Consider the following 24,172-nt stretch of genomic DNA (forward strand, 5'->3'; position numbering starts at 1 on the left):
GTGGCCCCACTGTGAGCGTCTCTGTTCTGACCCTGGAAACACCCAATACAAGGGAAAGAGCTTCCTTGACAAGTGTGGATGTCACCTTGTTCTCAGACGTAAAGGCTGAGGCTGCAGCTCCCCTCGTGGAGCTGGGAGAGGCTTTCCGGGCAGCCTCTGGGCGTCTGCGAAGACCAGGCACTGGGATGGCCAGAGGCAAGGCCTGCCCTGCCGGGAACGAGGGTCCAGTGGGAGAAACCAGGAGAAGAAGAAAGATGACGGCGGCGGGGGGGAGGAGACCCTGTCATGGACTGTGGCACTGGAGGGAGATCCAGCTAATCAAAACGGGGGAGTCCAGGAAACTCCTCAGGAGAGGTGACACTCACAGAGGTCCTGAAGGACTAGGGTCAGTTGGCCAAGGGACGTGAGGGCAAAGAGGAGGTCTCCAAGAGGAAGCGCGGGCCGATGCGGAGGCCTAGGGGTGAGTGAGGTGGACAGAGGGCTTCGGGGACCAGCAGGAAGACTCCCGGACCTGCACACACGTCAATGGCAGCGCTGAGGGAGGAGCGGGTGGTGCAATGGTGAGTACCCAGGGGCACGCATGGAGGGAAAGAGGGCCCGGCCCTGGAGAGCCTCCAGGCTGTGCTGTGCAGAGGAGCTGTGCCTGTCACAGCAACGGCAGCCCTTGCTGCATTTCAAGCCAGGGAGTGGCATCCCCATGGTGGGGGTCCACATCGCTGTAACTCACCCAATGCTCCTCCCAGGGCAGAGCCTGTGATGACTCAGCTAGCAGAACCACCAAGAGGCGGAAACTATCATTAACCCCATTCTACAGAAGGGGAAATTGAAGCACAGAGCAGTTAGGTAACTTGCCTGAGGACACACAGCTGGAATTTCCGAAGCAAAGCCACCTGATAGAGCCTGAGCCTCAGCCACGCTGCTCTGCTGCAACACAGGTCCAGAGTGCCTGTGACTGACCTTTGATCCTGCAGCTCCTGGGACAGGGTGAACGTGGGAGGGGGCTGCAGAGAGTCTCAGAAGTGTAGACCCCCAAGCTGCTGCTTCCTGGAGTGTTTGGGGACCTCACCTCTGACCTCATAGTCTGGACCCCCCTCAACAGACACATCTATTCTCAGGAAAGCCCCTGTCTGGTTAATCACGCTGAGTAGAAATCAGAGGAGTTTTTTGTTGTTGTTTTTTTTTTTGTCAAGTGTCTGGAAGCTCCATTTTCAAAGGATGCCTCTCACTGAACAAATGAATAGACATTTCCTTATGAAGCATTCTGCTTTGAAATTCTGGGATGAAAGGACAGAGCACAAATGATTGCAGTGCTGGTAATAATGGTAACAATAATCACGGTCATCACACTGTACCGAGATTTTATTTTTGAAGTCAGGGGAGGGCTCATTCGTGCTCTCTGGCTTCAGGCTGAAAGCCTGAGCTGGGCCGTTCCTAGAAGCAGGGATGCGATCAGGCTAAGAAAAGTTCCTCGTGTGGAAATCGGGCCTCCGGTAAAGCAGGGCTCTCACCTTGGGCTCTCCCCTCCCTTCCCTGGGCCTTTTGAAAATCTGGCAAAGATGTTTTAGCCCCTGGCAGCGGCTGCTGGGACCACCAGGGACGCAAACGTGTTAAAATCCAGGGCAAACACTCCACAGCATCTCCGGGCCGGCCACGTGTCTGTCCTACACTGCAGCCTTGCGGGGTGGGGATGTCTCTTCCGCCCCAAATACAGGGAATCCCTCACCTTGGAGCAGGTCAGCGAGAGCGTCACACCGTGGTGTGTGTGGAGACTCAGGAAGTCGCCCACACTGGGGTGGAGGAAAAGAGGGAAATGGATTTCTGTCCCCGCCCCGACAACCAGGCCCGTCCCTGTGCCATGTCCTTCTCATCCGCGCTGCACTCTCCTCTGGCTGAAGGTCATCTTCTGTTTCGTGCTGGGAGCACAGGAAGCTGCCAGGCAGGCTGCGCTGGGGGAGAAGTCACAAGACGCTCACATCAGCGGACTGTCCTTGTTGAGCTGCAGAAAAATAAGAGTAATCGCCGGAGAAAGTACAAGGAACAGAGCCCTTGGAGCTGGCATGCGCTCTCCAGCCATGACCCTTGTTTCTGCAGGCTCACTGTGAGAAATCGCCTTGAAAACATGGCAGGACCGTGTTTCCTTCCCGCGTTTCAAGATTCAGTTCCCTGGGTGTTCTCCCTTCCCCTGTCCTGTGCAGGGTCAGGGTGGGGACCCTCCCGGAGGCCCTAGAGCCAATGACCTGAGGTTTCCCAGGCGCTCCTGCGACAGAGGCACTGAAATGCGGAGGAAGTGACAGGATATTTAAGGAAGTTGGGTAACCCTTGTAACGGGGTGCTGTCAGGGGCAGAGGGGGGAAGCTGTGTTCTCTGACTTCTCCACCCTGGTGGGACGACACAGAACCCACCTTGCTCTCTAAACACAAGGGAGTCCTCGACTGAGTGAAGGGACCACAGGCTGTGGGAGGGTTTGGCTTAGAGAATTTTCTGGCTAACAGAGGATGAGGGAATGATTCCATCTTGATTCCTGACCTCACAGAAAACCCTTAAGAAACACCTCTCCTCCTGGTCTCCATGGGGAACCTCAGTGTGGGGAAGAGAAGGTGACCCTTACCTGCCAGCTGAGGCTCACGGGGTCCACACTGCTGCTGTTCAGGATGCAGGCAGAGTGCAGGGAAGGAAGCAGAGAACCCCCAGGATGGCTTGTTTGTTTCCATCCACAGACTTGAGGTGTGCATAATTTGATGAACGCTATGCCTAGGTTGGTGACTCGCCAGCCATGTGTGGCCCTCTTTTGCTATTATTATTATTATTTGAGACAGTCTCTCTGTCACCCAGGTTAGAGTGAGGTGGTGCCATGTCGGCTCACCGCAGCCTCCGCCTCCTGGGTTCAAGTGATTCCCCTGCCTCGGCCTCTTGAGTAGCTGGCATTACAGGTGCACACCACCATGCCCGGCTAATTTTGTATTTTTTTTTTTTTTTTTGAGATGGAGTTTTGCTCTTGTTGCCCAGGCTGGAGTGCAGTATCATGATCTCGGCTCACTGCAACCTCTGCCTCCCAGGTTCAAACGATTCTCCTGCCTCTGTCTCCTGAGTAACTGGGATTATAGGTGCTTGCCACCATGTCCAGCTAATTTTTTGTACATTTTTTTTTAGTACAGATGGGGTTGCATCATGTTGGCCAGGCTGGTCTCGAACTCCTGACCTCAGGTGATCCACCTGCCTCAGCCTCCCAAAGTGCAGGGATTACAGGCGTGAGCCACCGTGCCTGGCCTAATTTTGTATTTTTAGTAGAGATGAGGTTTCACCATGTTGGCCAGGCTGATCTTGAACTCCTGACCTCAAGTGATCTGCCTGCCTTGGCCTCCCAAAGTGCTAGGATTACAGGTGTGAGCCACTGCGCCTAGTCTATGGTTATTATCATTGCTGATATATTTAGTTTTTAATTTTTATTTATTTATTTTTGAGATAGGGTTTCACTCTGTCACCCAGATTGGAGTACAGTGGGGTGATCTTGGCTCATTGCAGCCTTGAGCTCCTGAGTTCAAGTGCTCCTCCCACCTCAGCCTCCCAAGTAGCTGGAACCACAGGTGTGTACCACCACACCCAGTTAATTTTTGTATTTTTGTAGAGACAGGTTTCACCATGTTGTCCAGGCTGGTCTTGACCTTCTGGGTTCAACAGTCCTCCTGCCTCAGCCTCCCAAAGTGTTGGGATTACGTGCACGAGCCATTAAATGAGGCCTCGTTTCTTTATTTTTAACAACACGAGGCGTTCCCATGAATCCACCAGGCAACCCAGGAACTAGCAAAATAACTAGCGTGTTCCTACAGACTTCTGCGGGGTTGAGGGCCTCTCAGTCCTTCTCTGAAAATAGTCGTGTTACATCTACATGGACGCCTGAGCGTATTGTTTGTCTGATTTTCTCGCCGTCATTTTGATAAAGAATGTCACGCTCTATGGAGTCTCCAGTACTTGTTTTTTTTCACTCAACCTAATTACCAATTAAGTTGGGTTTTTCTTCCAATGTTTATCTTTTCTCTTTTGTGAAATGTCTGTTTCTATATTTTTGTTCACTTTCTCATTGATGCATTTATCTTTGCATTAATGATGTCTGTTTTAAACATGTAAATATATATATGCACACATACACGTACATACACATTATATGCATACATATGCATGCAACTAATACTAATGCTTACACATACATATCATAAAATATCAATCTTTTATGTAAGTGCTTTGTGTATTTTGTTTAAAAAATCCTGGGATCACAGGAGAGCTTCTCACTCTGGCTCATGGTGGGCACTGACATATATCACTGAATGAATGAATGAATGAATGAATGAATGGACAAATGAGTGACTGAGTGGCCAGCACTTCAGTCATACTAAGAATGTTAGGAGCAGTCATTTATCCACCTCCCCAAGCCCCAAGAGGAGAGCCTGTGTGTTAGCCGCAGCAGCAGACAACTCACCTGCCTGCCTCTTGTGCAGGTCCTCCAGTGAGCAAACAGCCAGGGCACACCTTGGCCAGGGCTCCAACTCTGGAACACACACGGCAGACCTCTCCCTGCAGCCGCCTCCTGGAGCCAGCAACGATTCTTACTTTCCTGCTGTGGGGGTTAAACAGCTCAGACTGGGAAAGCATTTGACACATAGTAGCTGGTTTATAATATTAGCTAGTATTGATCGCATCATCATCATCACCTCAGCACAGAGTGGGCGTTCAAAGATTCTCTTTGAAAGATTGAATGAGCAGCTATGTCAGCTCGGGAATAACACTGCTTATTTTATAACTGAGGCCCATACACTCAGCCACTGAGTCTCTGTCTCAAGCCTCATTGTTTTTTGTTTTTTTTAAAATCTTGTTGCTAATGTAAATAACATTTTGATTAAAAATAACATTCCACGTTAAAAAAAATTACACGAGGCACCTGGATTCTTCTATCTGCTTTTTCATTCAGTCTGTTGCAATATGTTGTTTTGGTTGAAGAATAGGAAAAGAACCTGGCGTCGTACTTACAGGTAGTTAGAAGACATGAGCGTCTCACTAGCCTCCTCAGGTAGCACGGGGGATCTTGTGTGACACCCGCTGAAGTTTGACAGCTGGGTTTCTTTGATAAGGGGTGGTTGATGAATGACTGGTTGTAAGTGGAATTCCCTATCCATGCCTTTTGTACTCTATTCCATTACAGTCCGTTGGTTTATCTTACTTTGAGTGGACCTTTTACCCATGCACGATTTCTTTAAACAGCTTTATCGAGATGTAATTCACATGCTATACAATTCAGCCATTTAAAGTATATGATCCAATAGTGTCAAGTGTGCGTTTCAATTTAACTTGGTGGATTTTGGTGTATCTGCAGTGTGTGCAAACATCACCAGAGTCAGTTCTGGAACATTTCATCACCCCAAAAAGAAACTGTGCCCTTTAGCGACCACTCTTCTGTCCTCCTTTCCCCACCCCACCGCAAGCAGCCACTTTTCCACCCTCAGCCTCTTTAGAGCATCCTGTTCTGGACGTTTCCCATCCATGGACACCACGTGGCCTTTCGAGTTTGGTTTGTCTACTCAGCGCCAAGTTTTCAAAGGTCATCTGTACACTCAGTGCCTTGCCCTCATAGGCCGCCTGTGTTGTAACAAGTGTCAGGGCTCCCCTCCTGCTTCTGGCCACGTAATAGGATGCCACTGTCTGCAGAAACCACACCGCATGTTTGCATCATCCGCTGATGGGCATTTGGGTGTGTCCACTATTTGGCTGTTGTGAATAAGGCTGCTGTTAACATGTGTGGACTTTCATCCCTCCTTCCTAACACCCCGGGTGGATTACAGCCCCAGGTGGGCTTTGTCTAAGGCCGAAAGCCATTGGTGTGGCGGTAACTGATGGATAGGGTCAGTGTGTTCTGGACAGACTGTGGCCTCCGAAGACCCATATGCTGAAGCCTCAAACCTCCACTGACTGTATTTGGAGACAGGGCCCTGACGGAGGTAATTAAAGTTAAATGAGGTCATAACAGTGGAGTCCTAACCCTATAGGGCTGGTTCCTTATGAGCAGAGGAACAGACGTAAGGGCTGCACACACACACAGGAGGAAGTTGGGGACACACGAGGACTCGGCCAGAAGACAGCCGCCTGCAAGTCAAGGAGAGAGGTTCAAGGAGAATCCAACCCTGATTTGCATTTGCAGCCTCCAGAACTGGGAGAAGATGCATTTCTGTTGTTTAACCCCCTGGTCTGTGATCTTCTGTTATGGCAGCCCCAGGAAACAAAACTTGTAGCTGCAGAAGGGACTGTAGAATTTATCATCCAAGCTAGGGTGCTTTGAGTGCAAGGGGGGCGCCATGAACCCAAGGACCACAGCTCCAGGCAGATTGGAACATATGGGACACCCTGCTGGCCAAGAGACCCCCTTCCCCTGGGAAACTCACTTCTCCTAGATTGACAATCACCTTCCCGAACACTATGCAAAGAAGGCTACCTGCCCCTTTTCCCCATCTCAAGGAAGGGTAAATTAATATCTCTAATGTCCCAGTCACAGAGCACTTAATAACTTTCTCACTTGCATCTTTGGGACTTGGGATTTGATCAGAGGCGTCTGGGAATGGAGAAAACCCAGTCTCAGCAGACCCTCCTCCCAAGTCCAGGGTTCAAAGGATGTTCGTCTGGCCTACGTTTTCTGAAACTCACTGGAACGAAATAGGAAATAATATGAGAGTAGAGACCTCATCGGTCAGATTTAGATTCAGCCATCACAGAATAAATTTTGGCTACATGAGTGAACAAATGAATTGAAGAATGACTGAATCTAAACTGCTGATTATTCAAAGAGAAGTTAACCCAAATATGTGTGGGTTATTATTTTTCCACCAAGTTTCTTAGAGGCACAGGCATCTCTGTATCACACACAGCATTTAGCAAATACGTTGTGTATGGTCAGTATTCACTAAATTCCTGTTGAGTAAGCTACGGCTCTCATGAACACGTGTGGCTGTAGCACAGGCTTTCCTACATTTTCCAACCCTCTTCTGGGACCCAGACACTAACATTCCACAGGAATACATGGGATCACGTTGCTCCTATGAGCAAGGAAGTCTAGGAAATGTAGCTTTCAGGTTTCTAGCCCATAAGAAAAGGGGAGAATTTGCAGGGATGGTGATGGTGCTGAGAACCACAGAAAATAGCCAGTGACCTTCAGAGATTTTCAATGAACAATTGTGCATTTATATCTTATGTATCTGTCTATATTATGAAAGCCTGGTGAGGGCAGGGACCAAGAGCGTTCAATTTACCAAAGCATACTTGGTACCTAGGAGCATGTGCAGCAAACACTTGCTGCATAAACATAAGTTAAGACACTTGGCTGGCTGTCATCAGGTGTACATCAATTTCAATCAATTTCACTGACAGTGGACCTCATACTAACAATGGTGACTGAGAGTGTCCAACAGAACAGGTTTATAGTTCATCCTCAGCCTGGTCCCCGAGGCACACTTCTTCCTCTACCATTCTCTGGAGGTGAAAATCACGGTTAGGAGGTGATGTCACTGATCTAAGATCATTCAGCTGGTAGGTGATGGAGGTAGAACTTGAAATTAATTGTCTAATTCCTAAAAAGCCCTCCTCCAAACCCAAAACCCAGAAACAAAAACAAAACAATAAAATTGTGTTTCTTCTGAGTAACATATGCTTCCTCTTGCTTGATCCAAGTGTCTATGTTGATTTCATGGACCTGTGTGTCCTGGGGAGTGGGGGTGGGATGGCAGGGAGGTACGTGTCCTGGGAAGGGGGTGGGATGGCAGGGAGGTACGTGTCCTGGGAAGGGGGTGGGATGGCAGGGAGGTACGTGTCCTGGGGAAGGGGGTGGGATTGCAGGGAGGTACGTGTCCTGGGAAGGGGGTGGGATGGCAGGGAGGTACGTGTCCTGGGAAGGGGCTGAGATGGCAGAGAGGGATGTGTCCTGGGAAGGGGGTGGGATGACAGAGAGGGATGTGTCCTGGGAAGGGGGTGGGATGGCAGGGAGGTACGTGTCCTGGGAAGGGGGTGGGATGGCAGGGAGGTACGTGTCCTGGGAAGGGGATGGTGGGATGGCAGGGAGGTACGTGTCCTGGGAAGGGGGTGGGATGGCAGGGAGGTACGTGTCCTGGGAAGGGGGTGGGATTGCAGGGAGGTACGTGTCCTGGGAAGGGGGTGGGATGGCAGGGAGGTACGTGTCCTGGAAAGGGGGTGGTGGGATGGCAGGGAGGTACGTGTCCTGGGAAGGGGGTGGGATGGCAGGGAGGTACGTGTCCTGGGAAGGGGGTGGTGGGATGGCAGGGAGGTACGTGTCCTGGGAAGGGGGTGGGATGGCAGGGAGGTACGTGTCCTGGGAAGGGGGTGGGATTGCAGGGAGGTACGTGTCCTGGGAAGGGGGTGGGATGGCAGGGAGGTACGTGTCCTGGGAAGGGGGTGGTGGGATGGCAGGGAGGTACGTGTCCTGGGAAGGGGGTGGGATGGCAGGGAGGTACGTGTTCTGGGAAGGGGCTGAGATGGCAGAGAGGTATGTGTCCTGGGAAGGGGGTGGGATGGCAGAGAGGGATGTGTCCTGGCAGTGTTTCTCCCCAGTGCAGACCCTGGCTTGCTGTCACCACTTTCTATAGCTGGGGATAAAGGAACTCCTGGAGTTCACTTGGGAAGCTCTGGGCCTGATTCAGCGTTTAAACATCTGCTCAGACACAGGGATCCGTGTTGCCCTCTCAGGAGCCTTCTGTTGGTGCCTACAATGAAGAACCTTCATCAGAATGCAGACCCAGAGCCAGGAGGAGTCAGCCTCCCAGAGACTCCACATTTACCGCCTCACTCACTGAGAAGTCCAGCAGCACTGGAACAAAGGAAGGGTGAGTTTCTTAGCTTCACGACCCTATCCCAGTGCAAATCTCAGCCAGTAACGTGACTTGGGGCTTTGGTGAAATAGGTATAAATAAAAATGTGTAAGAAAGCTGGGCGCAGTGGCTCACGCCTGTAATCCCAGCACTTCGGGTGGCTGAGGCAGGTGGATCACGAGGTCAGGAGTTCAAGACCAGCCTGGCCAGGATGGTGAAACCCCGTCTCTACTAAAAATCCAAAAAAAATTAGCTGGGCGTGATGGCAGGCTCCTGTAATCCCAGCTACTCAGGAGGCTGTGGTAGACAATTGCTTGAACTCAGGAAGTAGAGGTTGCAGTGAGCTGAGACCATGCCACTGTACTCCAGTCTGGGTGACAGAGTGAGACACCATCTCAAAAAAAAAAAAATTATAACGGATAATGTGAAGGCCTAGCTTAACACCCGTGTGTTCTGTTTCTATTTAGCCATTTGATTCTACACGTATCTCAGCCTTCCTTTTTGATTGTGAGGGTTTTTTGAGACAGAGTCTCACTCTGTTGCCCAGGCTGGAGTGCAGTGGTACCATCTTGGCTTACTGCAACCTCCACCTTCTGGGTCAAGCTATTCTCCTGCCTTAGCCTCCCGAGTAGCTGGAACTACAGGCATCTACCATTATGCCTGGCTAATTTTTATATTTTTGGTAGAGACAGGGTTTCATCACCTTGGCCAGGCTGGTCTTGAACTCCTGGCCTCAGGTGATCCACCTTCCTGGGCCTTCCAAAGTACTGGGATTACAGACATGAGCCACCATGCCTGGCCGGTTATAACTTTTAGTAGGAGTAGGTAAGATTCCTCCCTAGGAAATTTAGAACCTTGAAGAAATGAAAGCCTGTGTTTGAGTTTTAACAGCTTTTCAGGTAAGCACTTGCCCCCTCTGTCAATTTAGGATTCCATCTGACCAAAAGTTATAGAAAACTGGAATAAACTGCAGCTGAAACTAATGGAACATTTCCTTTTCCTGCCTGAGAGCAAATCCGGAGACTGGTAGTTTGGAGTTCAAATGGACAGCCATGATGTCTCAGGGGTCTAGATTACTTGAATTATTTTTCCCTGGTGTTGTAAGAATGCAGCTTCTAACCTCACATCGGTTACCGCATGGTGACAACATGGCTGCTCCCCCTCCTGCATCTCATCTGCGTCCTAGCCAGGAGTAAGGACAAGGAAAGGCAAAAGGTGTGTGTTAATGGGTCAGTCGTCTCCTTAAGAGCTTTGCCAGAAGTCACATCAAGCAACTTCTGCTCACACATCATTGGCCAGAGCTGTGTCACAATCCATCCTAGGTATGAGGGAGGCTTGCAAATATAAAACTTGGCTTGGCGCATTGGTTACAGCCCCTCCCACCCCTCACCACCACCACTGCAGTTTTGTCAGGAAGGAGGAAGAGAAGAATAAACACGGGGTGGTCAGCGGGCAGCATGTCACATTCTTAGCAGTTAGCCATGTTCCATCAAAGAGAACAGAAGCGAACACTGCACATCAGCACGACATCGAAGGTGAAATTTAGAACCAGCATTGTGCAGGGGCCAGCTCTTTGCATGTAGGAAAATAGCCATCAGGACAGCAGTTTGTAGCGTTTGGATACCGCTGTCTTGAACACATGCTGCCTGCCAGGGCTTCTGCTGCACAGCGTAGTCAGAGCGTGGGACATAAATGCGCTGAGACGCGACTCTGTCTCAAGTGTCCCCCATGGGGTGCAACAGAGGAGGCCTTGGCATTGGGCAGGCCAGGTCTGGGTCACTTGTCAGCCCCTCCCAGCTGAAGGCTCCCCTGACAAGCACATGCGACCAGGCAGCCATGCTGGACATTGCAAAATGGAATCCCCGAACACCAGTTGGGTCATCGCCTGAACCCCAGCCTGGAACTTCCTCACCCAGGAACCATCTCTCAGTCTAAAGAGCCAGTGAGTGCCTGGCTCTGTCTGTGGCCAGCCTCCACTTCCGTGCCTGGGCTGCATGGGTGCTAAATTTTTAAAGTAGTAGACATGGTACTGTTACCACGCCTGGGTATGGTACTGTCACCAACCCTTGTGGGTCTTTGTGGAGCTTAAATGAGATCATGAATGTGAAATACATCCTGCCGAGGCTGATGCCTATAGACAGCGGGGAGCTTCAGGCCTCACTGGAGTGAACCCGCTGGGTGTCTGTTCTGCATCTGGCCACTCAATAAGTGACATGTTTTCCTCTCTCCCCAGCATGTTCCATGTTCCAGAAGCCTCTTAAAGCCCAAGGACAGCAGTTCAGACAGGGCACTGCTAGAGGAAGTGGCTTTTCTGCTCAGTTACTCTACCCTGGTGGTGAGTGGCCTGTATGCCATCAGCGCTGCTGCTTGGGGAAGATGGGGCGCTGCAATGACTGGCCAAAAGGGGGGCCACAGGAGGGTCAGCTACTTTTTCATGTTCTAAGAATGGTTGTCTTGGCAGATACTGAATTCCAACAAAACTCTAAAAAATGATAATGCTGATGGTGTGATGGTGGTGGTGATAATGATGGTGGCTGTGATGGTGATGATGCTTGTGATGGTGATGGTGGTGGTGGTGATGATGATGGTGATGGAGGTGGTGATGATGGTGCTGGTGATGATGGTGGTGGTGGTGATGGTGATGGTGGTGGTGGAGATAGTAGTGGTGGTGATGGTGGTGGTGGTAGTGATAGTGGTGGTGGTGATGGTGATGGTGATGGTGGTGGTGGTGATGGTCATGGTGGTGATGATGGTGGTGGAAATGATGGTGATGGTGGTGGTGATAATGGTGGTGGTGGTGGTGATGATGGTGGTGGTGGTGATAGTCATGGTGGTGATGATGGCGGTGAGGGAAATGATGGTGGTGGTGGAAATGATGGTGATGGTGGTGGTGATGATGGTGGTGGTGGTGGTGATGGTGATGGTGTTGGTGGTGGTGGTGGTGATGGTGATGGTGGTGGTGATGATGGTGGTGGTGATGAGGATGGTGGTGATGGTAATGGTGGTGGAAATGATGGTGATGGTGGAAATGATGGTGATGGTGGTGGTGATGATGGTGGTGGAAATGATGGTGATGGTGATGGTGGTGGTGGTGGTGGTGATGGTCATGGTTGTGATGATAGTGGTGGTGGTGGTGATAGTGGTGGTGGTGATGGTGATGGTGATGGTGGTGATGGTGATGGTCATGGTGATGATGATGGTGGTGGTGGTGATGGTAATGGTGGTGGTGATGGTGATGGTGGTGGTGATGATGGTGGTGGTGGTGATGGTGATGGTGATGAGGATGGTGGTGGTGGTGATGGTCATGGTGGTGATGATGGTGGTGGTGGTGGTGATGGTGGTGGTGATGATGGTGGTGGTGATGAGGATGGTGGTGGCGGTGATGGTCATGGTGGTGATGATGGTGGTGGTGGTGATGGTGATGGTGGTGGTGATGGTGATGGTGGTGGTGATGGTGATGGTGGTGGTGATGGTGGTGGTGGTGATGGTGATGGTGATGAGGATGGTGGTGGTGGTGATGGTCATGGTGGTGGTGATGGTGGTGGTGGTGATGGTGGTGGTGATGATGGTGGTGGTGATGAGGATGGTGGTGGCGGTGATGGTCATGGTGGTGATGATGGTGGTGGTGGTGGTGCTGGTGGTGGTGATGATGATGAGGAAGAGGGTGGTGATGATGGAGATGGCAGTGATTGTGATGATTTCTGATTGGTACATAAAAATTGTACATATTTTGAAGGTATGTGTGGTATTTTGATTGATGCGTATAGTGTATAATTATCAAATCATGGTAATTGGGATATTCATTCCCTTGACCTTTATCTTTTCTTCATGTTGGAAATTTTCCAATGCTTTTCTTCTGGCTATTTAAAAATATACAATAAATTAATGCTGACTATACTCACCCTACTTTACTGTCAAACACTAGAACTTATTCCTTCTAATCACGCCTATTAACCAACCTCTCGAGGACTTTCATTGAGCGATCACAGCTCTCCCCTCTAGACAGAAGCACAACCCTGAAAGATGCATTATCTCACCGTCTTGGAATGAGAGGTGAACCCATCACTACCACAGCCCGATGTCATTTACAAGCCCCTGCCTCTGAGTCCTGCTCATGCTGAGCTTTGGAGGCAGAAGAAGGGATGCAAACTCAGCATGCTTCACGGAAAACATGTTTTCACCTTTCTCACAAATTCTGATGTTATCCACTTCAGGGGCCTGAGGAAAACAAGATACAAATTATCTTCTCGAGTTGTGTGTGCCCGTGAGTGTAGAAGACTGTATGACTGTGCAGTGTTCCCTGTCCGGTGTGGGGTCTGTGACTTTCTCACCCCCAACCCAACATCAGCCTGGCCCTGTGACTTGCTTCGTCAATGAAATGTGAGTGGATGTGACACACGCCCCTTCCTAGCAGAAGTCGCAAGGGATACAGCATGGTTCTACCATGACTCCTTGCCCTGTGCCACGTGACTGGGATGTTCCAGGTAAGAACGACTCCTTCAGGTTGGGTCACAGGATGAAGACGGCATAGACTGCTTTCAAATCCGTCACTTGACTTTGCAATGCAAATCAACCTTCTTTCTCTTAGTCCCTCTCCATCTAAATAGAAGAGGTAAACCTATCAACACAGAGCATCCATAAAAGCTTTGAGACGAGAGTTTTTCTCCATCCTGGGCCAGATCAAGTTCTTTGGCGGCCTCTTTCCATCTGCACTAGGAGGCTATCACTTCTCAGAGCAAGCCCAGGAATCCCCTCTTCCTCTCTCTGATGCAGGAGTTACTTTAACAGGCAGTTCAGACCTGGCGTTTTCTCTTGCCAGCCGGTCCTGGGCTGCAGGATGACTGTCCTGTGAGTCATTTTGTTGGTAGGAGTGCAACCTCTTGGAGCCCACCTCTGCCCCAGGCTTGATCTCTGCCCTGCACTCAGCTGGGCCGTGTAGTGCAGCTGTGTGCAGCCTCACCCAGGAAGCACTCGAGTGCCAGGGGCAGGAAACCCCAAATCCGCAGCACATAACCTCCGTGAGAAGGAAAAGTGACTCTGCATCACTCCCCCTTACCCCTGACAGCTGTGAGCGTCTTCGTGCAGGTTTTATTGTATGAGGGGAGCCAGGGAGGCAGGAGAGTCAGGGAAGAGACTCCTGTGAATGCTTTCAAGAAACTTAGAATAATTGTAATCAGCATTTTCCCTTCCATTTAAAATCACAAACTTAGCTACTTAATCAAATGTCATGGTTAAGACACATTTACCTCCTTGGGAGAAAAATGAACAATGGCAGCTCAATTTGGCTTCGGATGGGTTTTAAAAATAGTCAAGTCTGTGAAGGCCATTAGATAAATGGCCTCAGAGAGCTTCAAAGAGGACCTCCTGCGGGGTCTGCCGACTCCTTTGTTGGGAAAATAGGGGAGGGGACTAGGTGAGGAGACCACAGGGCTTCCCCAGGGTTCCAGGGTGTGGACTTCCCCGTGGGGAGGGGCCAGAATTAGCAGGGTGACCGGAAGGGGTGACCGGAAAGGATGACCACAGCATGGACATCTGAACAGCTCCCTTTTGTATCCGCCGAAGCTGGGAGAGGTGTGTGTGTGTGTGTGTGTGTGTGTGTGTGTGTGTGTCTGTGTTGGGTGGGAGTGACATACACACAACTTTCCTGTCCCCAAGGGAAGAAAAATGAACCCCTCAGAAATATAAGTGCCATCAAAGTGTAAGAAACCAGTGCTATAAATGGTGAAACACGAGTTAATGTTTTGTTGTTTCACAGTATGCTCAACGATTTTGTCATTTAAATAATAATAATAGGTGGACTGCTGTTTTTGGAGACAGGTCAACGTGAGTCACCCTAGAGAAGAAGGGAATCAGTGTACCCCGGTTCTAAATCGCAGTTTTGAGCCTGGATGGTGGCAGAGGGCATCCTCCCTCCCCACAGGCTGAAGAGGCCCTCACTCACCAGGGGCATCGGCCGCGGTCTTCAGGCTCCGGCGTCCCCTGGGGTCTTCCGCAGGGCCTGTTCCCATCAGTTTGCAGAAAACACTTCCTTCTACTATTTTCTTTGCCCAGAGAGTCCCAGGGTACTTGGATAGAATTCAACGGGCCTTCCAACTCGGATGGGGAAAACCGGCGTCTTTATTTAACTCTATCTCAAACTTGGCGTTTCTTTTCATTATAAACGAAGGTGGCAGAACACGATGCCTGTGACCGTCAAACAGAGAAAGTGCGGGCATTTTCGTATCACATTGCCGCGGCTGCAGGTACCTCACAATGTTATTATTGCTGCATATCTGGGCATCGAAAGGAAGGCAATTTAGGATCTGTCAGTTGCTCGCTAAGTGTATTAATGAAAAATACATACGGCTACATCAGAAATGTGTTTTTATTCCTCTTTTGATCATGCATTTGCCTGGGATTGGTTTCCTAATAATCCTGGGCTTTTTCATCTATGCACTTCTTAGAAGGCATTCTGAGAGAGGGCAGCAGGTGTCCACAAGCCGCCCAGGGGGTTCCTGGCGCCGACGAGGTCCGGTCCGGAGCCCCTCCCTGCCCTGGCTCGGAGCGGCCTCCACCAGGCCCCTCCGGTTGCAGGAAGGGCCTCCCGGGTGCAGCACCGCCAGCTCGTCCCGCTAGGTGGCAGCACTGCGAGCGCCTCCTTCCCCGCCGGCCGCCCTGGGCCCCGCCGGCTCCAGGACCCCCCAGTCTCCTTGGCCTCTTAATGGGACCCGCTCCCTCACACCCCTCAGGGAGACGCTCTAGGGGACGATGACCCCCGAGCGGCCCGGCAGGGAAAGTGCTGACTCACCCTGCTGCCTCTCTGGTCCGCGGACCGGCTCACAGATCACTATAGCCACACCGTGTGTGAGGCCTTCTCATGGAGCTCTGCAAACACCTCCCCCGGGAGGGGCTGTGGGACCCATCTTACAGAAGAAGAGACCGAGGGTCAGAGAGGCCAGACAACCAACTCGGCCAGGACCCTGAGTTAGCAAGCGCTGGCCCCTGGTCGACCCACGTCAAGGCTGGCCGCCCTGCCACCACACCGCCCTGCCTCTGGCCCTGTCTCGGGAGTCTTGGTGGGGAGCCACTGCCAACCTCCTGCCTGGGCAGAGTCCAGTCCTGTGCCTGGCTCCTCAAGGCTGTTGGCAAAGATCCTGGAGGTCTGGGGGGTGAAAGGGCTGCCTGGGAGACTGAGCCCCAAGCCACGATCCTCCTGGGAGAATAAGCCCCAAGCCATGGTCTTCCTGGGAGACTGCATCCTAAGCCATGGTCCTCCTGGGAGACTGAGCCCCAGCCAGGGTCCTCCTGGGACACTGCGCCCCAGCCAGGGTACTCCTGGGAGACTGCGCCCCAGCCAGGGTCCTCCTGGCTCTGCCCCTCCACCTCCTCACTGGCTGCCCCTCCCAGGGAGGCCTCACCTGTGAGTGTTCACCCCCCCACCCCCACGGCTTTCGCATGGCCTGGGGCGATTCCAGAGCTGACCTGGATCAAGCCCCTGCACAGAGCGCAGAGCAGAGGCTCGGCTTGGTGTCCCCTGCCCGCCCCTCGCACCTTCTTTCCCCGGTGAAGGGTGGCACCAGCGTCCTTTCCAAGGCCCCTTTTCTGCACTGCCCTCAGCCTGCAGAGGATTAAAAAGCAGGGCTCTGTCGTGGCTTCTCAAGGCGTCAGGGGTCTGCGAAGGATTCCGCCCCATGTCACTTATCAGTCAAAGGCCCCCACCCAGTGTCTGTCCTCCTTTAAGTGACCCACCCCCCAACTTTTGATTTTTTGTAAATACAGCCTAACCAGGTAGGCACAGAGGAGTCCTGGCCTGGGAGGGAGCAGGGAAACGCCGGTGGAGAGTCTGGGAGGCCCAGGTTCCCTGGAACTTTCCAGTGACTTGGAGCCAGGGCCTGGCCAGGCAGCAGCTGCGCGGGGCGAGGAGGGACCCTGGGGTAATAGGGGCGTAGGACCGGGCTGGGTTAGGGGCAGAAGCGCTGAAGCTCTGACCGGGAACGCGGTGACTTCATCCACGCAGGAGCCCGCGCAGCGAGCAGAGAGTCCCTCGTAGGGGACCCTCGGACAGACGCTCCTGCGCGGCCCGCGTGGCGCAGCTCCGCCCTGGGAAACTTTTCGCGCAGCCCCCGTTCCATGCGTCCCCACCTAGTCCTTCCTCGGGGCCGCCCCCTCCCCAAAGTAGCTCTCCCGGTCCACTGGGCGCTCCCGTAACCGGGTCGGAACCTCGGACTGCCTCGCATGCCATACGGTTACCCTGGCAACACCATCCGGCGGCGCTCGGCGGTCCAATCGGAGCCTGCGGCCTCTCTGGAGCCTTTCGCGAGGTGGGTACCGGGACGCGACCGGGGATGGGGAAAGGGGCGGAAGGAGCCCCCGCCTGCGCAATCGCCCCTGCCGGGAACAGCCCCCTCCTCCCCTCTCGGCGACCCGGCCACCGGGAGGTGGGGGTGGCGAGCAGGAGCCGGGGCCGGGCCGGGGGCTCGGGCTCCCGTTCGAGGGGCGGGGAAGGCGGGTGGTGACGTGAGCCGGGCCGGGCGGGCGGAGTTGGGACCAGCTCCGGGAGGCGGGGGCGAGCGCTCAGAGAAGCAGACGCGAGGAGGGAGGCGGCCAAGCAGCGCGGGCGGCTCTGCGGCGGGCGCGGTGGGCGCGGGCGGCGGGGCCCCGGGATCCCCGCCCGCCTCCTCCGCGCGGCGCCGCCGCCGCGCGTCCCCACGCCCCGCGCTCCACGGCGCCCTCGCCCCGCGCGCCTCCCGTGCCCGCCTCCTGCCAGCCTCCGGGCCGCGGCCGTCTGCAGAGCGAGCGCCCAGACGGAGCCCCCGGGCAACTTGAGTGGCGCCGATCGGCGGCGGAGCCCCCGACAGAGCCCCCCGACCCGGCGGCGCGCGGAGGGGACCCGCGTCCGCCCGCCCCGCGTCGCCCCAAACCCTAAGCAGCGCCGCCCCATCGGCGCGGAGCTCCGGCTGGAGGCAAGAGCCGCGCCGGGAGACAAGCACCGTGCGCGGCAACGCCGCCAGCCTTTCTCCTCGCCGCCCCGGAGGGCGAATCCGCGGCTCCCCGGCCCCTCGCTGCGCGGCAACAGCGCCGGAACGCGCCCCGCCTCGCCGCCGCCTTCGCTGTGTCGCCCGCGGAGGGGGCCGCGAGCCCCGCGTCCGGTCCGGAGGATGTGCGCCCCCGCGGGCCGCCCCGCCTGAGCCATGCGCCCCAACGGCGGCGGCGCGCCGGCCGGCATGGAGCCCCGCGCGGCCGCGCTCTGACTCGCTGTGCGCCCCGCGGCCGGCGGGCGGCGGGAGGCGGCGGACAGAGAGCCGGAGACCGGCGCCGCGGGACGGAAGCGAGCGGGCGCGGGCGCCGCGCAGATGGCCCGGGCGAGCCAGGTCTGAGGCCCCGCTCCCCGAAACGTGACCATGTGGATTCAACAGCTTTTAGGACTCAGGTGAGCGGCCGGGCCAGCGCCGGGTGTGTGCGGGCGCGTGGGTGCCGGGCTGGGCGGAAGCGGCGCTTCGCTCTATATTGCAAATCAAGGGACCCCTCTTCGCTCCCCGAAAGCGGGCAACGGGGTGCACCGGGAGCTGGATGGGGCGCCCGCCAGGAGCCCGGAGCCCGGGGCGCCGCGGCCCCGCGGGGAGCGGCCGGGTCTCCAGGGTTCCGCGTGTCCGGGGTCCGGGCAGCTGTGCCCACCCCAGCAACCCGGGCAGTGGGGCCGGCCGGGCGCGCCCGCAGCTCCAGGCGCCAGCAGCGCAGTGTCCTGGCCGGCTGCCCCGGCGCGCCTCCTCCCCGGGGCCCGGGGCGAGGCGCGGGCCGCTGGGCGCGGCGGGTGCGGGGGCCGGGGGCCGGGGGCCGGGGCTGCCGGGGAAAGCTAAAGCTCCGGGCTCCCAGCGAAAGCTTCGCAGGCGGAGTTGGAGGAAACCAGAGCCCAACAGCCACTCCGCCCGTCCTTCTTTCTCAGGGCCCCGAGGCTGAGCAGGGGCCTCCCAGGCTCCCAGCTGCCCACCCAGATGTTTGCAGGTGACCCCCGGGCCCGACGGGCGCCCACAGCTGGCGGGCAGCTCGAGAGAGCTGGGGCTCTTGGGGCGCGCGGGCCGCCACCCTCCTCCAAACACACAGGCACACACGCCCGCCGGCGCGCCCGGGGCTCGTCTATGTCTGGGACTCCAGGGCCAGATGGAACAGGGGGTTCGAGCCTAGAGCCCGTGGTAGGGGGTGTCCAAAAAGACCCTTCTCGGCAAACTTTGCCAGCCCGCGGGGTTTCTCGGGCTTCTCCAGCTTCTGCCTGGGGCGGCCCGGGGCCCACCGGAGCGCGGCTGTCCTTTTTTGCCGGGCAGGCTGCCTCTGAGCCCTCGCCCTCCTGCCGGGGCATCCACGGAGCTCGTGCATTTGGGTCCCGGGTTGGAACCGAGAGCGGGGAGGACGTAGGTGGAGGCGGAGAGCAGCGTGCGCTTCTCGAGTTTGTCCGCTGGGATGCACTGCGCTCCCGCGTTGGGGACGAAAAGGCCAGCAGTTGTTAGAGCCGGCTGCTGGAGCCGCCCCCACCCTGGGATAAAGCTGCGGGGGGAGTGAGGCGAAGGGAGGGAGGATCTAGTGCGTGTCCTGATTTTCAGAAATCGGAAGGGGACCGGAACGCCAAGTGTTTTCTAGTGACCCTTGATTTATGAGCCAGAGGTGAATACGGTGTAACACATCTAGTGAACATGGTCAGATATTATTAGCATCCCTTCTCGCAGTGGCCGATCTTGCTGTGGGCTTTAAAGGTTCGTCATGGAGCCGATTGTGTGGGGTGTTGGATACTGGCCGGGCCTGAATCCATAAGTGTGCTTGAGATAGATAAGGTTTAGGCTTGGACTGTTCCGGGATGTCGGCGAAATGGAGCGAGGAGGACAGCTTTGCGGGAGTGACCCTGATCCAGGTGCCCTGAAGGCCTGCCGTCCCTGCTCTGCCCCGGACTGTCCCGGGTCTCAGCAAGACCTCCTGGGCCTTGTGAAGGACCAGACGGGTCCCCACCTTGGCCAGCGGCAGGTCTTCAGCTCCGACCTGCTTCTTGAGCTGCCATCTGCCAGTTCATTCCTGATCGCAACTTATTTGAACATTTTTTAATTGCTAAGTTGCTAGATTAAAAGATGAGTACGTTTTGATAAATGGAGAGGAGAGCAAATATCTTGAAAGAAACCTCTCTTTTAGTTTAAAATTTACTAAAACAGTTCCTCTAAAGCGTCCTCAAGCCAGGTCTTGGGATTTTGCTTTAGGAAATAGTCCTGTTGGTGTTTTTGAAGTCTGACCTCTGTTTTCCCCCTGGGTGTTGTTACCACAGGAGATTTTCTGTAAGTGTGCCTTTAAGGACCAACTGTCACCTATTTGGGATCCTGATGGGAGAGCTGGGTCTTGTTACTGCTACTGCTGCCTCCTGGCCCGAGAAGGAGGCCTGTGCCCAGAGGGTCTGGGCGGTTTTGCAACACAATGGGCACCTGGGGACTCGGAGCCAAAGGGTTGCCAGCTCCAGGTCTGGAAATGCATATTTTTCTTTCAAGACAGCCCTCCACCTTTGCTTGCAAGGCACTCCACAGCTCCCCAGGTGATCACTGAGTGTCCTGCTGCCAAGCTTGGAGCCTATTAGGACAGGTAGAGTCCGAGCCTCCAGCTGGGGTGGCAGAAGGCCTGGCTTGCTCCACCATAGGAGAGGTGCAGTGGAACTCGCTGGGCGGCGGGGGGTGCGGTGGGGGGCCGGGGAGTGGGGTGTGGGCTTTCTTAGCTCTGGCCCTGGAGACGAAGTCTGGGCTTGGTTATTTACTTCTGCGTTGGAGCTGAGCTGTTTGTGGAGCTTTTTCTTCCCCCAAGCGGGAGAAGCAGATTGAGACTTACTGAGCTGCCTTTGTGTCTTTTGCGGTGGTATTTCATAGTTGTAGCAAAGCTCCAAAGATACTTTCCATCAGCTCAGAGAAAGGGAGCCGTGGACGAAGACCCAGTGGTTTGACAAGCCCTGCCAGTGCTCGCCCCTGGAGGGGATACGCACTCAGCCAGCAGCCCAGAGCTCACCCGTGTGGGGGGTGTGCACTCAGCCAGCAGCCCAAAGCTCACCCGTGTGGGGGGTGTGCACTCAGCCAGCAGCCCAGAGCTCACCCGTGTGGGGGGTGTGCACTCAGCCAGCAGCCCAGAGTTTGGAGCTGGCTTCCCGGTTGTGAGTCGCTTCTGAGGATGCAGACCTCAGATACTGTCGCTTCCTCGGGGGCTCCGAGCGCCCACCCAAGACGTTTTCTGGGTTGTGCTCAGGACTGTGATCCCTAGTAGAGTGCCACGAGCTCATTCTCAGCCCACGTCCCTGCGGCCATCCCATCTGTTCTCCCGCTCTGAGGTTCCATGGCCCCTTTTGTTTGGGAGGCCCTGGCTATGTGTGATGACATAATTCACAGTTCCCCAAGCCCTATCAGTGCGTGCTGTGCCATGTCTGGGCCTCATGGCAGGGATCCATTGGCTTGGCTGTCACCATCCTCGCGGTAGAGTCCCCCGGCAGCTCGGGCCATGCAGCCCAGCCTTAGCGGATGAAGTCAAACGCTCCATCCACAAACATTGTGCTCCCGGTGAAACCTGGCTCGCGCTGATTTCCAGCTGCTGCTACTAAATTGATTGCCACTGGAATCCATCTAGTGTCAGTGGCTGTGACCCCTCGTGGACCATAATGCTTGACAAATTGCAAATTCAGGAGGCAGTTCAAACCTTGGACAACGTCGGTGCATACCTCCCTTCACGCTCACCCCCACCTCGGGGATCCACTGTCCAAGCTGGTGGCAGACTCCTCACAGTCTGTCCCTGTTTTATCGACTTCGATCACCTGCTTCTTTTTCTGTTGTGCGTTAGAGAGAGCAGCAGGGCAACGCAGCTCAGGGATGGAGACAGCCCGTGCCTGCCGAGACAGCTGTCTGTGGGTCCCCGGAGGCAGAGCAGCCGCTGCCCCAAGGCATGCACCTGCATCTTCCTAGTGGGGGTCACTGGAGGAGCTTCTGGACCCCAACCCAGCTTTCCCTTCCCCAGCCCCTGTCCCTCCGACTCACACACAAAGAGGGTGTTTGGTAGCTGGGGCCCTGCGTGCTCCTGGGTTCTGCACTTTCCTGAGCTTTTTGTGGGAAAGCCACAGGGTACCCGGAGCATGACCCTGGGTTACAATGAAGTAGGTAAACACAAAACCCTGACAGGACTGCAAACAGCTGAGCCTTCCAGAGCCCAGGGGCTCCTCTCTGGGGTTATGTAAGAGTCATCTGTTTTAAATACGTAGTTGCCAAGTTTTCTTCAAAGGGTTACAAGTCAGTAGAGACCAAATTGAAGTAAAGATTAGCTTGGAAAGCCAAATATATCCTTGATCTAGATTTTACGTTTGAAGTCTGGCTTGAGAGGGTTTCTCCTGCCTGATGCCAATCAGACACAAGGAGGAGACAGGAGCAGGGGCTTTCTGGGGCTAGAGCAGCAAACGTGGTACGGCGACTCCATTCTTTCTTCCTCTGAGACCCCTTCCAGGAATTCAAAGGGGCTGGTGAGTCATGAGGCCTCGGAGTGGGGAGTGGTGGTGGTTACATAATTCAGATTAACTCTCAGTTAATCTGCCTTGAATAGAGAGTCGCTGGGTGGTGTCCATACCAGACCTCTGGGGGCCCTCATGGGTGTCCCCGAGTACATCCACCTGGCAGCTGAGATAAGATCAGGCACCAAGAGGAGAGCGGGAGACTGGCTGCTCCTGGGTCAATCCCACAAGGTAACTGACTATATGATGAATTCATAGCGTTGAAATTGATGTAGGAGGTGGGACTCAACTCTGGAGGTGGGGCTCAGACTCTGGACCAAATTGAAGACTAGCTAAAATGGGGACAGGGTGGCAGCACCTTTCTGTAAGACCTGCCCACCAGGGTGCCATGTCAGTTTACCATTGCCAGGGCAGCACCTGGGAGTTACTGCCCTTTCCATGGCGATGACCTAGACTTACTACCCATTCCCTAGAAATGTCTTCATCAACCACCCTTAATCTGCATGGAATTAAAAGTAGGTATAGATACAAGTGCAAAGCTGCCCTGAGCTGCCGCTCTCAGTGCACTGCCTATGGGGTACCCCTGCTCTGCAGGGGCAGTCACAGAGCTGTCACATTGCTGGACCAGTAACACCACCAGAGCTGTAACAACTCCTCAGTAAAGCTGATTTCTTCCACCACTGGCTTGCCCTTGAATTCTTTTCTGGGCAAAGCCAAGAGCCCTCATGGTCTAAGCCCCACTTTGGGGCATGCCTGCCTGGTATCAAAATGGCAAGATTATAGCTGTGTTACAATACGTACACTAATGCTCTAGGTGAGTGGTTGCTGGGGTCAAAGAAGGGGTAAAGAGCAGAAGGGAAGAGGGTGGTGTGTTTACAAAAGGGCAACAACAAGCATCCTTGTTGTGATGGAAATGTTCTCTATCTTGACAATATCCCTGTCAATATCCTATGACATTATTGCACCGTCATTTTGCAACTGTTACCACTGGGGGAAGCTGGGTGAGGGGTACACAGGATGTCTCTGTATTATGTCTTACAAAGCCTGTGATTCCACAGTTAAAATAAAATGTTTAATTAAGAGAAGCAAACTAACATTCTCTACTAATCTGTCAGAAATTAGTGCCTAACTGGTCTGACTGGCAAGCGTGTGCGCAGGTGTGTGTTTGTGAGTATTTAGCTTTTTTAGGGGTCACGTATTTAACAGCAGTCAAAGGTGATGTGGAAATGGGAAAAGGGGTGAAAAAACTGCTTTACAAAACTTGCTCTGTCGTGTCTCTGCCACATATTTTAACGAAAAATTCAGCAGCATATGAACGTGTGGTGTTGCTAATGTTATGAGATCCATCATCGGTGACAGTAATAAATGACTTCGTGCATAATTATTGGATAAGAAGATCTGTCCAGATCTTTACGTAAATCAGGTCAGCTCTAAAAATAGAGCAGCTTTTTGGGGTCAGCCCCACTTTCCTACCCTGGCTTACAGGCTTCAGGACCACGCTCTGAGGGTTTTAAGTCAAACACAGGGACAGTTGGATTCCTGTTTCTAGAGCAGGGAAGCGCACACAGCAAGCTTGAGAAGGCAGACACTGGTTCGTGGCTTTGCTGCTACCACCTCATTTGGGGCTTCGTGAGAGAAGAACTGGGGTGACGGGGCTGCTCCGTCAGGGCTTGTCGAATGAAACTGGGGAGACACTAGGAAGCCGTTTCTTGGATTTGGCTGTGAACTTCTGAGGTCTCATGACCCACACCTGATAGGTGCTGGAACTCACACTATCACACTGCTAGGCCTTTTCCTAACCGAGGCTTCGTGCTAAGTGGTCCACCGGTGCTAA

The 24,172-nt window shown here is 54.1% G+C and overlaps 1 protein-coding gene across 3 annotated transcripts in view; it reads left to right on the forward strand.

The window, feature by feature from the left end:
- Positions 1–18,197: 18,197 nt before the first annotated feature.
- The window catches only part of AJAP1 (adherens junctions associated protein 1), a 142,807-nt gene continuing 136,832 nt past the window's right edge, over positions 18,198–24,172 (forward strand). For 2 of the 3 annotated variants that reach the window (XM_021667057.2, XM_021667058.2), the window contains exon 1: positions 18,198–18,267. In XM_021667057.2, coding sequence (XP_021522732.2) covers positions 18,239–18,267 — 29 coding nt within the window. In that variant the 5' untranslated portion in view covers positions 18,198–18,238. Of the gene's footprint in view, positions 18,268–22,404; positions 22,570–24,172 lie in introns of those variants that run through there. The other variant, XM_012461000.3, reaches the window with a different exon arrangement.

This window comes from Aotus nancymaae, unplaced genomic scaffold (assembly GCF_030222135.1).
Source record: "Aotus nancymaae isolate 86718 unplaced genomic scaffold, 86718_ANA_hifiasm-v0.15.2.pri h1tg000053l, whole genome shotgun sequence".
In the NCBI taxonomy this organism is placed as follows: domain Eukaryota; kingdom Metazoa; phylum Chordata; class Mammalia; order Primates; family Aotidae; genus Aotus; species Aotus nancymaae.